The sequence below is a fragment of the Crocodylus porosus genome, unplaced genomic scaffold (assembly GCF_001723895.1).
Source record: "Crocodylus porosus isolate Cpor-Errol unplaced genomic scaffold, CroPor_comp1, whole genome shotgun sequence".
In the NCBI taxonomy this organism is placed as follows: domain Eukaryota; kingdom Metazoa; phylum Chordata; order Crocodylia; family Crocodylidae; genus Crocodylus; species Crocodylus porosus.
The window spans coordinates 44,049,245-44,070,068 of record NW_017728931.1 but is presented as its reverse complement, the minus strand read 5'-3'; the positions used below and the strand labels follow the sequence as shown (position 1 = coordinate 44,070,068).

The window sequence follows — 20,824 nt, the reverse complement described above, 5'->3', positions numbered from 1 at the left end:
TCTTAGCACCCTTTAGAGATCTAAATTCATTTTACTACTTTAAGAACATAAAATGTATTATGTATAACTTGGTTTGCTCATAAAATCATCATGTTTGATATATTTATTACATTTAAAAACATAGTTTATTCAGACAGTAATTACACATTTACTAATTGAATTTACTTTAAAATGTTCTTATTTTTTGTTATAAATGGAGCTACAAGCTGCTGAACTAAGGAACCTAGCATTTCTTAGTTTTTGCCAGTTTATGAGAAGCAGGCAAAAAATTGAAGTTGAAAATAGAAGAAACCATCAATATTATAGTAAAACAAAGGCAGTTGTTATGTATTCTGGACTTGGTCTCCTCCACAGTGTCAAGCAGATACAGAAAACACTCATTTTAAAAAAAGAGCTGAGAAAAAAAGAACCCCCCCACACACACTCATCGAATACAAATTTTGCTACATGAAACTTTGTCTAATTAGTCTCATTTTCTGAGCTGTCCACTATCAGCAGTTTCTGCTTCTTCTGATCCTTCATTTTTTATCATCTTCATGGACTTCTGAAAACTGAAGGTTTGCCCTGATTGAGACAAGCTTCTCTACTCTTTCACATCTTAGTTTATTTATTGAGGTGGTGTGAGTATTTCTAAACATAGACCAGTTTCTTTCTCATGCTGCAGAAGATGGAGGAATCTGAAGCAGGTGAGAAGCAAGAGGAGTCAGAGGCTGTGTCATGCAAATGCCTTGCCACCATGTTGGAGGAGGGATATGCTTGGCAGAGTCCCAGATTGCATTCCTGGACCAAATACCTGAAGGTTCTGTATTCTGCAACATTTGAAAGTAACTTTCCAACATCAAGTTCTAAGTCTGTTGCTTATTTTGTAATCCAGTCAAATGCAGTAGCAGTGCTATCATCACTAACATTTCTACCTTTGAATCTTGGAACCAAGAGATTTGCAGCAGCATGAATTGATTGGCAACAAAATTCTTCCCGTCTTGTTAATAAAGTATTTCAGTTTTCTTTCTTCTGTACTTGTAAGCGGAGATACACTTATTCTCAAAAACGGTTGATTTTTATCTGGGCCATTTGGTAAGGAATGTCTGACAAAAGTGCAGTGTCTGATTCAGAGGCAGTGATTGCTGAAGAAATTGGCTTTAGCATCTTTAGGGAGTTCTGCAGCTGAACCCAGAAGACATCCTCATCAAGTACAGTGTTCCTTACACTTCTGGGTACTTTAAGATCCTCAGTTATTACTATTTCTTGAAGAGCAACTTTGTTTTTTAGTAAACTTTCAAATGAGATCACCACTCCGTCCTATCTAGTTTTACTACAGAGTTTGAGTGTCACTATTTTATTCTTTGCATTCTTTTCTTTCTGATTCTTAAAGACTGCAGCTACAATATGAGTAACTTTTACATGTTTTATATCTTCTTTTGCTCATCTATAGATCTTTTGCAGAGTATCCAAATTTGTGATGTCATTAGGAAGCAAGTTTAGCCTATGGGATGCAGATCCTATTGCAGTAATGTGTGGATATTTATCCATTATGGTCTCCCATGCTGCTTTCATGTTACTTGCATTGTCAGTCAGCAAAGTAAATACTTTACCACTCCCAATAGGACTTCACATATTTTATTACTGATATATTCTGCAGTATGCCTGTTCTCTCCTGTTTCAGTGCTTCTGTAAAAAACTGGTTGACGTGTTGTTAAAAACTGGCTGAGGTGTTATCATAAATTTTATGACTCCTCCTACCCGCACATTTGTCCATCCATCTGTAAGTAATGCAAGACACTGCTTTGTTGATTTTTTTCCTTGCACAGATTGCATTACATGTTCATACTCTAACTCTAAAAGAGGCTTGCTCAAAGAATGTCTGTTGGGCAAATGGTATTATGGTCTTAGTAATTTACAAGCTTCCTGCGAGTATGCATTTTCAGTTATTGACAATGGCATCCCAGAAGAATGTCAGAAAGAGCTACTTTTACTTTCATCATCATGATCTACCTCCTCCTCACTTACACCCGTGATGGATTTTTTAATGAGGACACTTCTTGCATACAAGGATGTGTTTGGCCATCCTAGTAACATTTGGAAATGCATATTTCCTTAGACTTTTTTTTCCTCAGTATAACTTGCAGTGTGAAAATGCTTTCATATGCTAGAAGTTGGTCACACCACTTTGCTGAGGGTGAAAAAAGAAAAAAATGTAATTTAGTGGCTAGCTTGCATATATGAACACTAAACTACATGTACAAATGTAGTAATGGATGGAGGAGAGGCCTCCTCAGAGTTAACTTTGAACAACTTCCCTGCCTCACCTCACTGCTAAGGTTGGATGATATGTCATGAAACATCAGATTAGTATGAATTCAATTCTGAATTACATAGGTTATGAAAATATACTAATGCAGCTAAAATATAGTTTAATATACTGAATTCAGAGAAATTTAAACTCTTACCTTTCAATAAATAAGTATACTTTCTTTCAGCTCCTTTGTACTGCTTCTGTACTTCTGCAGATTTGAAGGTCACAAGGCCAGGAGAAAGCAGGTTTCTTCCAACTCCAAAACCTTTAGACTTGTTCTTTCTCCTCTCCTGAGGCGTTTGAGCAAGCAGGGCATTAAGCTCCTTGTTTCTGATCTCTACCGGAATGAATGGATACTGCTGCCAGTGTCCACTTCCAGTCCTTTTGAGGCCTAGTCAGGAGGACAGGAGTAGATCCACCAATCTCTAGATCAAAAATCAACAGCAGAGGAAGTACACAAGCAAAGAAGGCACTGAATCCTGCTTCCTTCTCTTGTGAAAATGGCAGTGCCCCGTGGGGACAGAAATGCACCTTGCTCTTGCGTTTGAGAGTTGTACTGTACTGTTTCTCCTTGGTGTACAGGAATTGTAATGATCTGATACTGTAGATAGTCTTTAAAAAGTCTTCCTATTACATAGTTATTAGAAAATGTTTTGGGAGAGTAAAGGGTAGCAATATAGGAACACCTTGTCTTAAACGTTTTATTTATCATTCTAAGAGAAAATATTTCATAGGAGGCTTTTTTTAATTCCCCCCAAATTTTCAATTTTTCCAATTTTTCAGAAAAAAACAAAAAAGTCCTCAGAAAAAGATTTGGGGGGGGGGGACGAGTTTTTTCCCAATGTTTCTGTGGGGTTTTCCGGGCCTTGCATCTCTGTACTTGGATAAGGTACTTGGTTCTGTACAGAACCCAGAATATTTAAGTCTTTGTTTCAAGAAGCTTGCATGTTACAGGAGAAAATACACTTAAATGATATGTGAAAACTAAAGTTAGCAGTGAAAATGGGGTACCAGAGCAGCTAAGACATCTTGCTACAGCTGCAGAGGCATGAATTTCAGCTTGCTCTGAGTTAATGCTCAAGTCTGTCTACAGTTTACCCAGTTATTAACATATATTTCTGCTTCTAGTGGTTGTTCATACACACATCTTCACTGGGGGTATGCATTTGATCAGCTAGCTCAGGCATTTGATTACAGCTTTTTTGTCTGATTGATACCCATATGGCGCTTCACAGACCCCTCCTTCCTAGTCCTCCAAGTAGAGTATTTGAAGATTTGTAGGTTTAAAAGGTGAGGATGTCAAATACAAGGAGAGGAAGGAAAAATGTGTGAAGACAAAAACAGGAGCAAGCTACAGAAGACAGTGTGGAAGGAACACAGCAGTTCAAGGAGGTACCCAGGAATCATCAACACACACAGGTGCTGGTGGAATGGAGCAATGAAAGTCTGTAAATGAGAATGTAAGAATTTAAAATTTGCTCTGAAAAAGCAGAAGAAATGCATGGAGTGCCAGGTACACATCAAGCCATTGATTTACTACGCCTTAAGCCTGATGATTCAGCCAGTTTTCCATCCTTCCAACCCGTACTTCCTTAACTTGCTTGCAAGAATGTTGTGGGAGACCATATCAAAAGCCTTGCTAAAGTCAAGGTATATCGCATCCAGAGAGCCATTCATTTCTTCATAGTAGGCAATATGGTTGGTCAGGCATGACTTGGCCTTGGTGAATTCATGTTGATTGTTCCCGATTACCTTTTCTCCTCCACGTGCTTAGAAGTGGATTCCTTGAAGAACTGCACCATGATTTTTCCAGGGACTGAGGTGAAACTGACAAGTCTGTAGTTTCCCAGATCCTCTTCCTTCCCTTTCCTAATGATGAGCACTATATTTGCCCTTCTCCAGTCATCTGGGCACTTTCCCAATTGCCATGAGTTTTCAAAGATAATGGCCAGCATCTCTGCAATTGTATCAGCCAACAACCTTAGCAGGACCTTTGGCTGCATTGCATCTGGCCCCGTGGACTTGTACACATCCAACTTTTCTAAATAGTCCCTAATCTGTTCTTTTGTCACTGGCTGCTCACCTCCTCCCCAGACTGTGCTGCTAGATACAGTAGTCTGGTGGCTGACTTTGCCTTGAAGACTGAGGATAAAAAGGTTTTGAATACTTTAACCTTTTCTGCATCATCTGTTACTAGGTTGCCTCTACCATTCAGTTAGGGACCCACGGTTTCCCTGATTTTTCCTCTTGTTGCTAACATACTTGCAGAAACCCTTCCTATTACTCTTCACATCCCTTGCTAGCCGCAACTCCAGTTGCACTTTGACCTTTCTGATTTCATCCCTGCATGCCTGAGCAATACTCTTATACTCCTTCCTAGTCATTTGTCCACGTTTTCATTTCTTGTAAGATTCCTTTTTGTTCTTTAGCTTACAGAAGAGTTCCCTAAGCCAAGCTGGTCTTCTGCTATACTTGCTAGTTTTCCTGAGCATTGGGTTGGTTTGTTTCTCCACGCTCAGTAAGGGTTCTTTAAAATACAGCCAGCTCTCCTAGACTCCTCTCTCCCTCAAACTGGCCTCCGAGGGGAGGTTCCCTGAGCAAATCAAAGTCTTCTTTTATGAAATCCACAGTCCTTACTCTGTTGCTCTCTTTCCTTCCTTTTCTTAGGATTTTGCACTCAATCATCTTGTGGTCACTGCTGCCCAAGTTGCCATCCACTTCTGCGTTCCCCACTAAGTCTTTCCTGTTTGTGAGCAGCAGATCAAGAAGAGTATGGTCTCTAGTTGGCCTCTCCAGCACTCGCACCAGGAAGTTGTCTCTAACACTCTCCAAAAACTGCCTGCACACTGCTATATTGCCCTCCCAGCAGATGTCAGGGTGATTGAAGTCTCACATCAAAACCAGGATCTGTGATCAGGAAAATTCTGCTAGCTGTTTAAAGAAAGCCTCATCCACCTCATCCTTTTAGTCTGGTGATCTATAACAGTCACCCACCACAACATCACCCTCGTTGCTCTCCCCTCTGACCCTAACCCAGAGACTTTCAGCAGGCCTGTCTTCAGTTTCCTACTGGAGTAGTGGAGCCAGGAGATTACTGATACACTAGAAACTTTGGGTTTTTTTGCAGTAAGGAGAGAGCAGCAAGCAGAAGTAGAAGGGGTTAGTGGTTGGAAATGGGGTTTTAAGAAAGTGAGACGAGTAGAGTAAGACAGTCAGGTATTGTGCATTACGGGGGCAGTGAAGTTATCTATAATGATGGTATTTTGACTGTTTTCTTTTTTTAAGTTTGCAACCCAAATATGGTAAAGTGCTATAGGTCCCTCTAAACCAGGGGCAGGCAATTATTTCTGGCAGAAATAATGAGTTTTGGCAAACCATTGAGGGCTGCATGACAGGCAGCCTGGAACAGGTAAATATTAATTTTCTAAATTTTTTTAGGCCCCATGAGCCAGATAGAATGGCTTGGTGAGCCGCATCTGCTCCACAGGCCACATTTTTCCCACCCCTGCTCTAAACAAACATGGAGCTATTTTTAAATGTGGCCAAAGCATGGTTTTGTAGATATCTGTTTTGAGCTACAACTAAAATAGAAGGAACATTAATGGACTACAAAAACACCAAAATAAATAATGCAGTAGCTTTATAAACATCACTGGAATGAATAAGTTGATAAATCTCAGTATATCCAACATGGCGATATGCTATTCAGAGTGCATGAATTAGAATAATAGGTAGTAACTGAAGGTATAGCTTTGGAGCTTGCTCATTACTGATATTCTCTCTACTGCTGGACAAGTCATTACAAAAAAAGTGCAGAATGTAAGCTAATGGGAACCATTCATTTTATTTTTCCAGATCATTTTGATGAGTTGTACAAGGTGACTCTCCAGCTTAATCAGACTACTTATGTTATTCCGAAAGGTGAATACCTGCCCTATTTCAGCTTTGTTGAAATAGCAAAGAAAGGAATTGAGGGTGCATATAGTGATAATCCAGTTATACGTCATGCTTCTGTTGCCAACAAATGGAAGACTATCCACCTGATAATGCATAGTGGAATGAATGCAACTGTGATCTATTTTAATCTTACATTTCTAAATAAAAATGATGAAGAGTTTAAAATGCAGATAGCTATTGAAGTTGATACTAGAGAGGAACCAAAATTAAACACAACTACCTCACAAAAATCTGACACTTACCTGAAAACTACAACTTTAATACCTGAAGCTGAAATGATTTTTGAGGATATTCCTGAAGAAAAACGCTTTCCAAGAATCAAGAAACGTCCAAATGGCACATCGGAGGGTTTTCATCAAAACATGGTAATACCTCTAGTAAATGTGTCTTTCCTCCCTGAAGATATTCAGCTGGCTTTGCGAGACCTGGAGTTAAAGCTAGAAAATGGTGACCTCACTCAGAAAGGATACAATCTGTCAAAGGCTGCCCTCCTGAGATCTTTGCAAATGTTACCTACTGTTAAAAAAGATGTAATAACAGAAATTCAAAACCTGGAAATAAAGGACAGTGATGCTGGTTTAAAAGACCAGAAAAACTTTACTAATCAGCAAAAACCTGGTACCAATTTAAATGGAGGCAAAAAAGAAGCTACAATTAAAATGCATGATGTAGTTCCTTCAGAATTGATAGCTACAAAGAGTACTTTTGTGCCAATGAACATAAATGGTCAATTTCAGTTAAAATCCATTTCTAAAAGAAAGCTTGACTCAATGCCCTTAACCCAAAATATGGGAAATAAACCTGGATCTCGAGAAAAAATACTGAATGCACTCATGCTAGGGGAAACTTACAAGTCAAAAGATACTGGGAATGTAGAGGCTGCTGAAAAGCTGGATGAAATGGAAATAAACCCAGGTCATGACCAAATAGATACAAAAGGCAAAGCTTTTCCAGGAAGAAAGCTACAGTATTATGCTGGAAGTGATAGAGGCTTTTTGCCATGGGAAAAAAGGAAGTATTTCCAAGATCTTCTTGATGTAAGTATCCTAATTGTATCCACTAAACAGAACTTGAGGCTTCAAAAGACGTGTTAGATTTGCTTATCTGCATTATTTAATGAGATACTGTTAAGATTAAAAATTGTATAAAACCATTCTTACCACTGACAGATTTTTTTTTTAATCTAATTTACTTTACTTTTTTTTTAACTGCTAGTTTCATTTCCTTTCTGCAGTTCTAGTTGGATAGTGAAAAATGACTGGTCTAATTCACTTCTTTTCTAGTTGGTTTTTAAAAAGTCAGATTCAGTTCCTACTTTAATTAAGTGCCACTAGGCTGCAGCTCAGATTTGTAGTACTGCCAGGGAGTTGAATTGATCCTCATTTACATTCTGTGGGCATGTCTACACATGATATTAACGCGACACAAACTCTGGCACAGTTCGGGCTGGAGTTTATTCCTCCTGGGCATAGCATTTACATGTGCACTGAGACTGCAGAATTCTAAGCCAGGGCAGCACAGTCCCAGCTAGCAGGGATTCTGGGGGTTTAGCTTGCCAGCCTGGAGCAGCTTCCCCCCTGGCCCGTCCCCCAGCTCAACGTGCCCCAAGGATTGGCTGAGGCACAAGGGTGCTATAGTACAGGGCTAGTCGGCAGGCAGCCGTAAATAATGCTGTTGTAGGATAGTACTTTGGTTGGGAAGTACTATCCTATGGCAGAGTTCGTTGGTTTACTGCAGTATGTGTAGTGGTGCACATGTAGATGATGATGCTTTACTGCAGAGCTAATTAGTCAACACCTTACTGTAGTGTTTTGTGTAGATGCACCATATGCGTGAAGACTTGGTTCATTTCTATATAGATCTAGTCTATTAAAAAATGCAATCTCTATTTTGGATCTATATACTACACTGAGTGCCTTTTCTAGTAAGTCGACCAAAAGCTAATATGAAGAACAGATCAAGTGAATATATAGAAAACACTCTTCCAGATGCTCATCCCAAAATTTTTGGCAGAGTTCTGGGAATCTCCTGAAGGGAAGGACATGGCAGCCCTACAGACCTGTTTGGCTAAGGCTGATCCTTACAGCTTTCAAGCTGTAGAGATGCTGCATTTAAAATTTAAGCTCCCTTTAATTTCATTTGAGCTTAATCTTTGATTGCACTCTATTTAAGAAGATTGTTTTTACATTCAGGGGATCAGATCTTGTTAATTCAGTGCATAATTGAAAAAAGAAATGTGTGATTATAAAGAAGTCCCTTAGCAGATGGTGGTTTTATTTGGGCTTTTGTTTTTAAGTTGTATCAAGTTAAATAAAATTCTATATGCCATTCCTTATTGTGATATGAGAGTCATAACAAGAACATGTTAAAACTGCTGTCATATTTTTCAGGAATTGAAAAAAGTTTGGCATGTCACTGGAAATGTCAGTCTGCATATGGGTTTAATGGACTAATGTGTGTGTTTCTGATAACATACATTTGGTATATGCCTGTCATTATTTAGGAAGAAGAGGCATTACTTAAACAGATGTCCTACTTTACTGATGGTAAACAAACTGGGAGGCATCTGAAAGATACATTTGCTGATTCCCTTCGATATGTAAATAAACTTCTAAACAGTAAATTTGGATTTACATCTCGAAAAGTCCCTGCTCATATGCCTCACATGATTGATCGCACTGTTATGCAAGAACTACAGGACATGTAAGTATGCTTTTGTTCGGAACAAAGTGAAAGAAAAACTGGAGCTGGTGTAATTCTTTTTTTCTGTGTTTGCACAGTTGAATTTATTGCTGTGTATTGACAGCTCATTGTAAAACAGTGTGAAATGGGTAATAAAGGAGCTCTTTATTGGACAGCAGTGCTAAAATAAGTGTTCTTTGGGGAGGTTTTCTGTTAAGGTATGTTTTGCCATTTGAAGTGTCAGAATAGGAAACTGATTTTTATTTTATTTGGACAGGTTTCCTGAGGAATTTGACAAGACATCATTTCACAAAGTGCGGCACTCAGAAGATATGCAGTTTGCTTTTTCATATTTCTATTATCTCATGAGTGCAGTTCAGCCACTGAATGTTTCTCAGATTTTTGATGAAGTTGATACAGATCAGTCAGGCATTTTGTCTGACCGGGAGATTCGTACATTGGCCACACGAATCCATGAACTACCCTTGAGTTTGCAGGTACATTTTATTTTCCAATATAGTTACCACATAGAAAAAACAAATCTTTACTCTTTGCTGGAACTCTGTTAAAAGTTTAAATGTACAGTGGATTTTTAATGTATGCTTTTTTCCAATTTAGGTAAAATAATACCCGACGTTTTAGGTGTACTTGAAAAGCAGTTCATCATCCTTTGAATTGAATGGAGTGTTTAGCTTGCATATGTTATATTATGCAAAATGACTTATTCTTTACCTCAGGGCTGTCCAACTCATAGTTCACAAAGTGTTAAGCTGTGGCCTGCAGACTCCAAGCACCACTTCCCCCCTCCACCCTCATTACTCTGGTTGCCACTGTCAGTGGCTGAGGACAGGGGTAGCAGTTCAGGGCAGTGACTTCCCGTGAGAATGCAAAAATAGCCATTGTCACAGAGGCAGCTGATCACAGTTGGCATGGCAAGAGCTGGCAGTGCCACGCATTGCCTCAGATGCAGAGCTGCGCTGCTATGCCTCTGTTTGCTGTTGCTGCTGATAGGGTCTCTGGGCCCCTGCTTTATCCCTAGTTTCAGCTTCTTGCCCCTGCCCCTAGGGCAGCTGGCATAGCCTGAAGAATATGTTGATTGGGAGCACCTATACAAGGCAGCTTGCTGGGGTTGGGGGAGCTCCAGTGGCCAGGCAGGGCAAGCAACAGCAGCATGGTATGCAGCCCCTGGCCACTCAGAAGATGGACAGCGCTTCTTTACATTACATTGTGTTTAGAGGTCCTAGCTCAGAGTGGGAGGCTATTGTCACATCTCTGTATATGCATTGGAAGAGTCCTTGCCCCCCAAAAAACCTACAGTATAAATAAACAAGGCTTGTGAAGAGGTGGGGAAAAAAGAGGAGGAAGGTTATGGAGGGTGGTGGTAGTAGCAGATATCTAAATGATGACAGTACCCAGAGACCTAGGCCCCTAAGTTGTTCTAGGCATAATACAGTTAAAAAAAACAAAACAAAAAAGAGAGAGATGGGGAGAGGAAATCCTCTCTGAAGCACTTCAGTTCTTAAATACATACAGAGGTGGGTGGCAGAGAGATTTATATTTTCTGTATTTTACAGATAGAGAACTGAGATGGGCATAGCACATGAAGGACTTAAGTCATTTCAAATTGGGATAGCGCAAGATTGAAGTTGTAGCTGTCATGGTCCAGAAATTATGTAAGAGGCAAATATTTCTTAGGGTGATATCTTTTATTGGACAAATTCTGTAGTTGGGATAAAGTTGGACAAGTTTTTGAATGCAAGACATTCTCCCTCAGATCCCAGGTTCCAAATTGGGAAAACTTGTATTTTCCTGAAATCAACAATAGCTCAATTTTCTTTGCTTTTAAAGAGACAGGGCTTTGGTTTCCTCTGCTTTGGTTGTACTTCATTATGACCATGAATCAACCAAGCACTTTGGTACACGCCTAGTGTGTGAGTAACTACTTTGACATTAGTAAGATTGCTTCTATACCTTTTTTTTTTAATTGAGGACCAATATGAATAAGACTTTTTCATTCAGAAATAGTCAGATTCATTTTTGTATTAATTTAAAGATTTCTAAATGTTCTGAATGCAGAAGGGATGTAATATACTAGAATACATAGTATAATTACTGATATAGGTCAGCAGAAAAATGGGTTATTGAATTTGTCTTTTTTCTTCTGACAGGATTTGACGAGTCTGGAGCAAATGCTGATAAATTGCTCTAAATCACTTCCTGCTAATATAACTCAGATTAATGTCATTCCACCAACACAGGAAGCTTATTATGATCCAAATCTGGTAAGAATAACTTTTGCCTATAAAGATGTACATTTTTGGATTGTTTCCAAAGCCTGCATCCACCAGATTCTGGTTGGTTTTTTTTCCCCAAATCATACTGTCAAATTATTTACAAGAAAAAAGAATATTTGTGCATATTTCATAGCACATTGTTAACTATAAAGCTGTTATGAGCAACCCACTAACAGTTAGTCTAGAATGAGCCTCCACAAAGCTATGCTAGTAGTGTCCAGTTCATTTAACTTTGCAGGTAAATCAGGACTGCGTGGCTTCTTGCAGGCTGCATAACCTACCTCTAGCAGTGGGGCAGTGTCTTGCTGGCACTGCTGCCAGAGTTGTTTTGTTGGCACCACTCTAGAACCCAGAGGGTAAATGCCATTTCCAGTCCCCCTCTGCCTCCTCCCACCACCAATTTTAGTTTGTCAGTCGTGACTGAAGACCCAAAATTCAGTGCTAGGCAAGCAGTTGCAGAGGGCTGAGTGGCAGTGTTCACCATTTTGGGTTCCAGAGCCATACTACTTCAACAGCTCCAGTAACTGTGCCCAACAAGTTATGTAGGCTGCAATTTAACCTGCAGACCATGTGCTGCCTTCAGGTCACCAGTTGGACAGCCCCCAACTGAAGAATGCAAAGTTACGATTGCTACAGAACAACTTGTGTGCATGGGATTATATAGGGTATCCTGTGGAGGGGGGGAAACAAAACTCTTCAGTGTAATTCAGTATGTGGTAGACCAGAGAAAGCAGTGCACAGAAAGCCTCTCAAAGGTGTCTGATAGCACAAAGCAAGTCTCGACCTGAAGTTCCACATTTACTCAATTATAAAATGATCCTCATTATAACAGAGCCCTTCAATAATTAGATTCCATATATGGAAAATGTATTAGTTTAGAAGCATGGAATTGTAGCAAATGAGGGTTGGAAGGGACCTCAGGAGGTCATCAAACTCCCTGATAAAAGCAGGACCATCCCCAACTAGATCGTTCCAGGAGAGGGTTTGTCAAGCTGGGCCTTAAAAACCTCCAAGGATGGAGATTCCACCACCTCTCTGGGTAACCTGTTCCAGTACTTCACCACTCTCCTTGAGAGAGTTTTTCCTAATATCCAACCAAAACTTGCTGTGCAACTTGAGACTGAATTGCTCCTTGTTCTGTTGTCTGCCACCACAGAGAACAGTCTAGCTCCATCCTCTTTGGAACCCCCCTTCAGGTAGTTAAACGCTGCTATCAGATCTGCACTCAGTCTTTTCTGGTGCAGACTAAATAAGCCGAGTTCCCTCGGCCTCTCACAAGTCAAATCTCCCAACCCGCTAACCATTTTTGTTGCCTTCCACTGAACTCTGTTCAACTTGTCCATGTCCTTTCTGTAGTGGGAGGCCCAGAACTGGACACAGTACTCCAGATGTGTTCTCACCAGTACAGAAAAGAGGGGAATAATTACTTCCGTCGATCTGCTGGCAACAGTCCTACAATTGCAGCCCAATATGCTGTTAGTCTTCTTGGCAACAAGGGCACACTGTTAGCTCATATCCAGCTTATTATTCACTGTAACCCCCAGGTCCTTTTCTGCAGAACTGCTGCTTAGCTAGTCAGTCCCCAGCCTATAGTGGTGCATGGGATTGTTCCATCCTAAGTGCAGGACTTTGCACTTCTCTTTGTTGAACCTCATGAGATTTCTTTTCGCCCAATCCGCCAATTTGCCTAGGTCACTTAATCCTAGCCCGGTCCTCCAGTGTATTCCCCCCAACTTGGTGATATCCATGAACTTGCTGAGGGTGCACTCTCTCCCGTCTTCCAGATCGTTACAGAAGATATTGAACAAAACCGGCCCCAGGACCAACCCCTGGGACACTCCACTTGATACTGGCTGCCAACTAGACATCAAGCTGTTGATCAGTACCTGTTAAGCCTGATGATCCAGTCATATTTCTGTCCGTCTTTCAGCCCATTCATCCAACCCATACTTCCGTAGCTTGCTTGTAAGAATACTATGGGAGACCATATGGCTTGCTAAAGTCAAGGTATATCATGTCCACTGCTTTCCCACATTCACAGAGCCAGTCATCTCATCATAGAAGGCAGTCAGGTTGGTCAGGCACACCTTGGCCTTGGTGAATCCACGCTGACTGTTTCTGTTCATTTTCTTCTACAAGTGTTTAGAAATGGATTCCTTGACGACCTATGATTTTTCTGGGAACTGAGGTGAGGCTGACCAGTCTAACATTCCCCAAATCCTCCTTCTTTCCTTTCTTAAAGATGGACACTATACTTGCTCTCTTCCAATTGTTCCAGACTTTGCCTTATTGCCACAAGTTTTCAAAGGTAATGGGCAGCAGCTCTGCAATCACCTCAGCACCCTCAGATGCATTGCATATGGCCCTGTGGATTCGTATATGTCTGGCTTTTTTAAATAGTCCCTAACCTGGTCTTTCACTACTGAGGGCTGCTGACCTCCTCCCCAAACTGTGCTGCCCGGTGCAGTAGTCTGGGAGCTGACCTTGCCTGTGAAGACCGACGTAAATAAGGCATCAAGTACTTCAGCCTGTTTCTCATGATCTGCCAGTAGGTTGCCTCCCTTATTTAGTAAGAGACTTACACTTTCCCTGATCTTCCCTTGCTGCTAATTTGATATAATTTTCCAGGTATAGAATCTAATTATTGAAGGTTTGTCTTGAATTTGCCAACTTTCCACTGCTAGAGGAAGGAAGATAAATCTGGGAGGTCAGATGGCTCCTTTGCCACCCCCAACGTCTTCCCCCTGCAGCCACTGCCCCCCCCCCCACAGCCCCTTACTGTCAGATCCTGCTCTCCCTGAGCACATGGAAGTGAGGCATAAATATGAAAAAATTGACCTTAAAGTAAACATAGCTGTAGCAATTTGCATATAATACCCTTAGACTTCATTTCACCTAGAAATAATGCATTTTACCTTTTTGGAAACTACTGCAAGTTTTAGCAGAGGTATTCCATAAACGCGCTTTTAAGTAGCACTTAAGCATCTACTTGTGGAGAATATGAACTTTACATGATATTAGTCTAAAGCTAAAAGGCTCATGATTTACTGTATAGTTCATCATGCTGGACCCCAGCAGAGTGAACAGCATTTCGGGCTATGGTGTGCCCACAGCACAGCACAGCATGTGTGTGTGTACTCCAGATACCACCCCCCACAAAGGAGCCATGTGCTAATTGCCACCCCTTCCCCCCCACTCGTGACTAAAACTGGGTGTTCTTGTCATGAATCCTGGGGTCCTCTAAAAATGTATATGCAAATGAGGCTCATATAAACCAGGTCCAGATTCACCTTATGGATGGTGAGGCTACACTAGTCATATGCAGCGGGCTGAGAGAGGGCCCAACAGAGGGATTTTGGGTGAACTGTTGGGGCTGTTTGGTGTTGTCTGCCAGGCATTTAAGGCTGGTGAAGAAAAAGGTATAATTGAAAATAGGGGAAAAAAGCGCAGCTCAGCTGTGGGCAAGAAGTCATCAAAATGTATGCAGTGTAGTGGTTCACTTGAAAAAGAATTGGCTCTGAGGGGGACTGTGCTCATTGGGTACTATCATATGCCTTATTCAGATGGAGTGTACTAACTTATCTTTGTGTTAGGTTCCCATCAGTATGTTTGTCCCTTATGGGTTTTGTGTTATATAGTCATGGTCAGTATTGGCTGCATTTAATCAGCTTCTTAGTTGGTTTCCATTACTGAGCACATGCTGCTCAGTTCAGAGATTGGCAATGTATTTAACGCTGTTTTATCATATACAAATGTAACATGAAGGACTTTATCTAATATTTGAGTAAATGTGGTATCTCCTGTACAACAAAATGATCACACTGTGTACTTAGTCATAAAGTACCTTCCATGTAATTTCAAGACTTTTGAGTAATTCCCATTGACTTTCAATGAGATTTGGGTTTTCAGTGCTTGAGTCATTTTTAAAAATGAGACCTTAGGCAGCAGACAGGTGTCACATTTCAAGCATTTCATATGCCTTTGAAGCCTTCTAAAAATACCAAAACACTCCCAAAGAGTACCTGTTGGAACGAGGTATTATTTAGAAGTGCTTCACTGCTTCTTGCATGTGCATGCTTTGCAGAGTGCAACAAGGAACCCATGGGTCCTCCACTGTCCCACAGTGTTTCCCTCTGGCCCTTCCCCCACACCTCCAGGATGAAGAGATTAGGGCAGAAAGAGAAAGAAATGGAAATGTAGATTTGAGAAGACTTCCGGTATTTGGGACAACACAGCCCAGATTGTTTTGCTTGTCTTTGCAAGTCTCACACCTTTATGATTACACCTTTATGATTGTATTAATCTAGTTCTCACACTTTCAAAGATTCAGTTCCTAGATTTACCAACAAGGTAAAACTTTGAAGGAAGACATAATAAGGGATAGTTTCAATAAACTTGCTTGATATAGGGTAAAAGTAAATCTGAGTAGTTAGAAACAATGTGTAATTATTTTGATCCCTTTGGAGAGCTAATAACACGTCACTAATCTAAGTACTAATTCATAATGGACTAACATTATAATTTTTAAGACCACTTCAGATAGCAACATAATAGTGTTTGGCTTAGTACAGACAGAATTCAGTTTTATTTTTGTTGTTTTTCAAGGCTAAATTTCTAGCAATGAACCTAGCTTTGTAGAAAACTTCCCTTGAGAATAGAGATTTGATTCCCAGAATTGTTCTTTTAAAATAGTTCATGCTAGGAATAATAAAGCTAATACTTACCAGCTGCTCTTCAGAGCTTGTCTGGTCAGTTTTATTGGTTGGCATTGAGTGGCCTGCATCAGAGGAATGCCTAAAACAGCTGTCTAGCCAGCTACAACTGGTAAATAGTGTATTGGGGTGGAAGGCAAGAGTGTGTGTGTGTGGGGGGGGGAATCAATTTTTTGTCAAAAACCTATATTATTTTATATAATATTGGTATGTATTAAAATTCCTTCTTTTTCTGCAGAAGAATGTTTTCACAGTACATAAACAACAAATGGTCATTGCTGTTAAAATGAAAAGCAAATGTTTTGGTAGTTTTCAGTTGGTAGTTTGGGTTGTTTTTCCTCTTTTTATAATATCGATCTTTTTCAACAGGCTTTTAATAACATAGTGTATTGAGCCAATACTTGTTTTATTACAGCCTCCGGTGACCAAAAACCTAGTGACTAATTGTAAGCCTGTAACTGACCGAATTCGTAAGGCATACAAGGATAAAAACAAATATAGGTATGTCATATTACTCTTATAAAAACAATTGTAAAATTTGTAATGTTAAAAATGTAAGGTACAATACTATTATAGGATAAGAACATTTAATAAGGTACAAATACATTGTACATGTTGAATTAATCCAAAAGTTATTATCAATGGCACTTGAGCAGAAATGACCTGGAGAAAAGACAGCAATGATAAATATTTATGTATGTTTCATTGTCTAAAATGATCTGGAATTTTTCAGTTTTAGTGATAACATACTATTCAATAGTCTATTTTTTTCATATTGAACATATTTCAAGGAATGAGCTATATTTAGCCAAATTCCTCATCCTGGGGCCAAATTTTGATTCTGAACTATGCAGCTAGGAGCCAAGTCGCTCAAGTTGTCTGTATAAATCAATCTCATGCAGCAGTGACTCATACCGAGGACTGTTGGTGCGCTACAAAGGATCTTCCCTTAAGTCTGCAGGTGGCAGTTGTAAATCTACTTGAGCAGGGACCTCAGTGTCATCTTCCTACTGGGGCAGTGATACTATGGAACAGGATAAACAACCTTTTCTGGCTGCAGGCTGGAGGTGGAAGGGTAGGCAGCACAACATACTGCTGCTTGTCTCTACATCCCCACAGGGAAAGTTCCCAGAACTGGTGCTTCTCCCCACAGTAGCATGAGAAGAGAATCTGCTGCCAGAGTTCATCCTGTGGCAGTGGCCTGGGAAGAGTGACCACAGAGGGCGCCCTCCACTGCCGAATGCCACCAAAGCCCCATGCCCACAGAGAGATCCACAGGTTGCATGGGCCAGATCCAGCCTTGCAGGCTGTAGGTTGCTGAGCAGCTGAAGTGAAAGGTCGGATTTGACCTTTGATGATGATAATGATAATCATGTCTTGTGGTAGCACTGAACAGAAGTTATAAATAAAAACATGGATTCCTCTTATTGGAATCACTTTGGGCAGTGGTGATTTGATTCCGTCAACCAGCTGATTCCATTAAAAGGAGGCCCTTTTTTTTTTTTAAGAACACAGATACTCACTCTTCCCTCACAGCCCTTTGGCCCTGCTCATGCCTCTCACAGCCCTGCCAGAGGGGGTCCCCAGCTGCCAGGGTTATGGGGCCAGGGATCCAGGTCCACAGCCCCCTTATCCTGGCAGGAGCTACTGCAGTGGAGCAGAGCCTGGCTCCCCACCTGCTGCTGCAGACATGGGGTGGGGCCAGCTGCCCAGTGCAGTGCACATTCCCAGAGGAGCAGAGGGGACCCGCACCCCCCAGATCCATATGCAGGGTAGGGGTGGAGGCAGGCAAGGGCAGCGGCATAGGGTTGCACCCCTCAAAGACCCTTACCTGCGGGAGCTTCTCTCCAGGCTGCCTGGAGCCATGTGCATATACAGTACATGTACACGACACCCCTCCCCTGCCTGACTGCCTTCCTCCCACACTCTGCGAGCCTGCAGAGGGCTCCTCACAAAACTGCAAAATCTCCAGGCTTCTCTGGTAAAATGATTCTCGAAACTGAAAATTTTGATTCTAATATGAGCGATTTTTATATGTAATAATCTACAAATGGTTTTGGTTTTCCCATATTGATTCAAATAGGCGGCTGATTCTATTAACCAGCAGTTCTATAAAGTTGATTCCACTGTATTATCAACATTTTAGACATAACAGATAAGACAGTGATAACCGTTAGAGAGGGGCAGAGGTAAGGACAGATGAGGGCTACAACAGGGTAATAAGAAAAAATGATAACCATAATAAAATTGTACAGAAGAGCACCAGCTGTAGTGAGTAAAAACTTGGAGATTTAAATGATAAGCCATTTGAAAAATAGCCAATCAAATATAGAGTGGCAAAGAAGTTAGGCATTTAATATATACGATTACATCATATTTGCAAAATCCAGTTTGTACTAATTTAAAAAATTGTTTTACTAACACTAAGGTTTGAAATAATGGGAGAAGAAGAAATTGCCTTCAAGATGATCCGCACCAATGTTTCTCATGTAGTTGGTCAGCTAGATGATATAAGGAAAAACCCCAGGTATAAATTTCTTGATATATACTTTGTTTTAAGATTTGCTTTTATTTTCCTGTTTAGAATACATCAACTGGCTGGGTGTTATAAAACTTATATTTACTAGCTGTAAGGAAATCCTGAATAGAAACAGCTTTTTCTTAAATAAAAAAAATCAGGTTGAGCTCTTAATTTAAATAAAAATTGTTCTCTTGCACTGTGGGATTTAACATTCACTTCTGTTAAGTTTTTTGTGTTTAAAATTAGCAGCAAACTTCAGTTACTATTAAGACTTGCATTTCTGGATAGGACTCTTGAGGGTATAAAGCTTATTGCAGGCTTTAAAAAGAATAGGTTTCTTTGTGGTGTGTCCTATATGTATTTTCATTTTTAAATTATAGTATTTGAAGATTAGAGCACTTCAGAGGTGAGGTACTTTTTGAGACTTTTTGTTACAAAATCAGTAGAGCGATACATATGGTGCCCTCAACTACAGTTAGCTTTGCAGGAAAAAGAAAGCAAAACACAATGTTAAATATTAGCCTGCAGTTTGTCCCCTCTCTCTTCACTTTGCTTTTGACTTTCTGGAGCAGTGGTCTCCAAACTTTTTTGATCATGTACCCTATCAGTAAAAAATTTGAACATGCACCACCAATATATGTATATTTTTATAAATATGCATCTAAATAGAAGTTCTAATATTTTCTTCCTGCACCCCAATGGATTGTATTGCGCACCCCACTTTGGAGACCACTGTTCTAGAGTACCTTAATAATATATGAGAGAGTGAGAGCATAGAATTCATATGAAGCTTCACTTTGTCCACTGGTACAGGAGCTTGAGCAAGCCACTCTAATTTCTCCCTGCTTTCCTCATATGTAAAATGGGCATCACAATCATATTTGTAAAGCACTTATGCAGTGTCTTTCATCTTATGAGCTTAACCAATGTAAAGATTTTCGCAGAGTCCCTCAAGGAATGAGCAAAATGGTACAGGGATTGGTTTTGAAATATTCAGAATTACTAGAACTCTAGATTCCAAATCCTGGCAAAATTTGAGCCAACTTCCACCTTATGAAGTAAGTAAATAAAATTCCATTCACTTGACTGTGACAGTGTTAGACCGCGTCAGGTTTTTAAAAACCTTAAAAAATTAAGGTGCTTTCTGTTTTTCTCTGATATTTAGTATCCCAGTAATTTGCATCATTTTAATGGGACATGGTATCTCTTTTCTGTACACCATTTTGTAGACCAGTGATTCTTAACCAGGGGACCATAGCACTCTGGGATGTGAGATCCTTTCAAGAGTGCTGCAACATGCCAGTGTTAGCCCTGTTAGGTGTACAAGCACGATGCACAAGATCAACCCAGAAATTTCAAATAGGAATCCACAGTGTTTAAAAGTTTGCTCTGTTGTGATCTTTCTGAGCTTTCTGCACCAGAAAAGTTGCTCTATTGTTTTTCTGTAGTTAAAAAACAAAAAAACTAAGAGCATTTTCCAAGCGCTCCCTCAAGTCTAACAAGGGGTGCCTTTGTGTCTTAAAATGTTGCGAACCACTGGTGTAGAGAGAGCAGTGTGAGCCAATTATCTTGGCTCCAGCTTTAATTCTGTAGCGATGGGCAAAGTATAAAGGCTTCGGTAAACTCCTTCACCCCAGGGAGACCAGCATGTTGGTAGTGGAATTTTATGTGGATCATCTGAACCATCTCTTTGAAATGACAGGTTCTACGTAAATTACAAATATTTTCTATACTCTTGGAAAGGGCACATCATACTATTCAGACTACAGCAGCTGACTAGAGCCCATTTCTTTACAAAGGTTAGCAATTTCAAGGCATATGTTAGCAGATATGATTTCTCCCTCTGGGGAAAAAGTAAGGCTCTTGTATCTTGCAATATAAATAGGGTACATAACCTTGTCCATAAGAGGGAAAGGGCATTTTTGCTGCCAAACACTGGCTTACAGTGGCCAAGGATACATAGTTGTTTGGTACACTGCATGCTTCTTTAGTTACAACAAACTGAAGTACCTTGGATCTCGGTGTTTCTACTGAAAAGGTGACTCGACGCAGGGGATATTGTATAACATTGGATCCATATTCATTGGGTCACAGTAAATGTTAATTCTGCCCAGTTTACCAAAAAAATGTACAGTATGTTTTTTTTCTGTCTGATAGTACTGCAGGGTCAGGCTAGGATTTACAAGACAAGTTCTCTCTGGCTTATGTTGTCTTTCTTAGTCAAAGATCTCAAGGCCAAATTCTGCTTTTAGTAACACTGTTGCCTTCCATGATTTTACTTAGAGTTTCTCAAAATTATGAAGTAAATGGTAAAGTAGTCTTAACACCTTTATACAGTGAAATTGACTTTGCTGCTCATCTTACT

General features: G+C 40.2%; 1 protein-coding gene across 1 annotated transcript in view; it reads left to right on the top strand.

Moving 5' to 3' along the window:
- The window catches only part of GNPTAB (N-acetylglucosamine-1-phosphate transferase alpha and beta subunits), an 80,743-nt gene that overhangs the window by 54,901 nt on the left and 5,018 nt on the right, over nt 1-20,824 (top strand). Inside the window, exons 13-18 of the mRNA XM_019544739.1 lie at nt 6,149-7,287; nt 8,754-8,953; nt 9,210-9,429; nt 11,101-11,214; nt 16,354-16,439; nt 18,367-18,465. Coding sequence (XP_019400284.1) covers nt 6,149-7,287; nt 8,754-8,953; nt 9,210-9,429; nt 11,101-11,214; nt 16,354-16,439; nt 18,367-18,465 — 1,858 coding nt within the window. The remainder of the gene's footprint in view (nt 1-6,148; nt 7,288-8,753; nt 8,954-9,209; nt 9,430-11,100; nt 11,215-16,353; nt 16,440-18,366; nt 18,466-20,824) is intronic.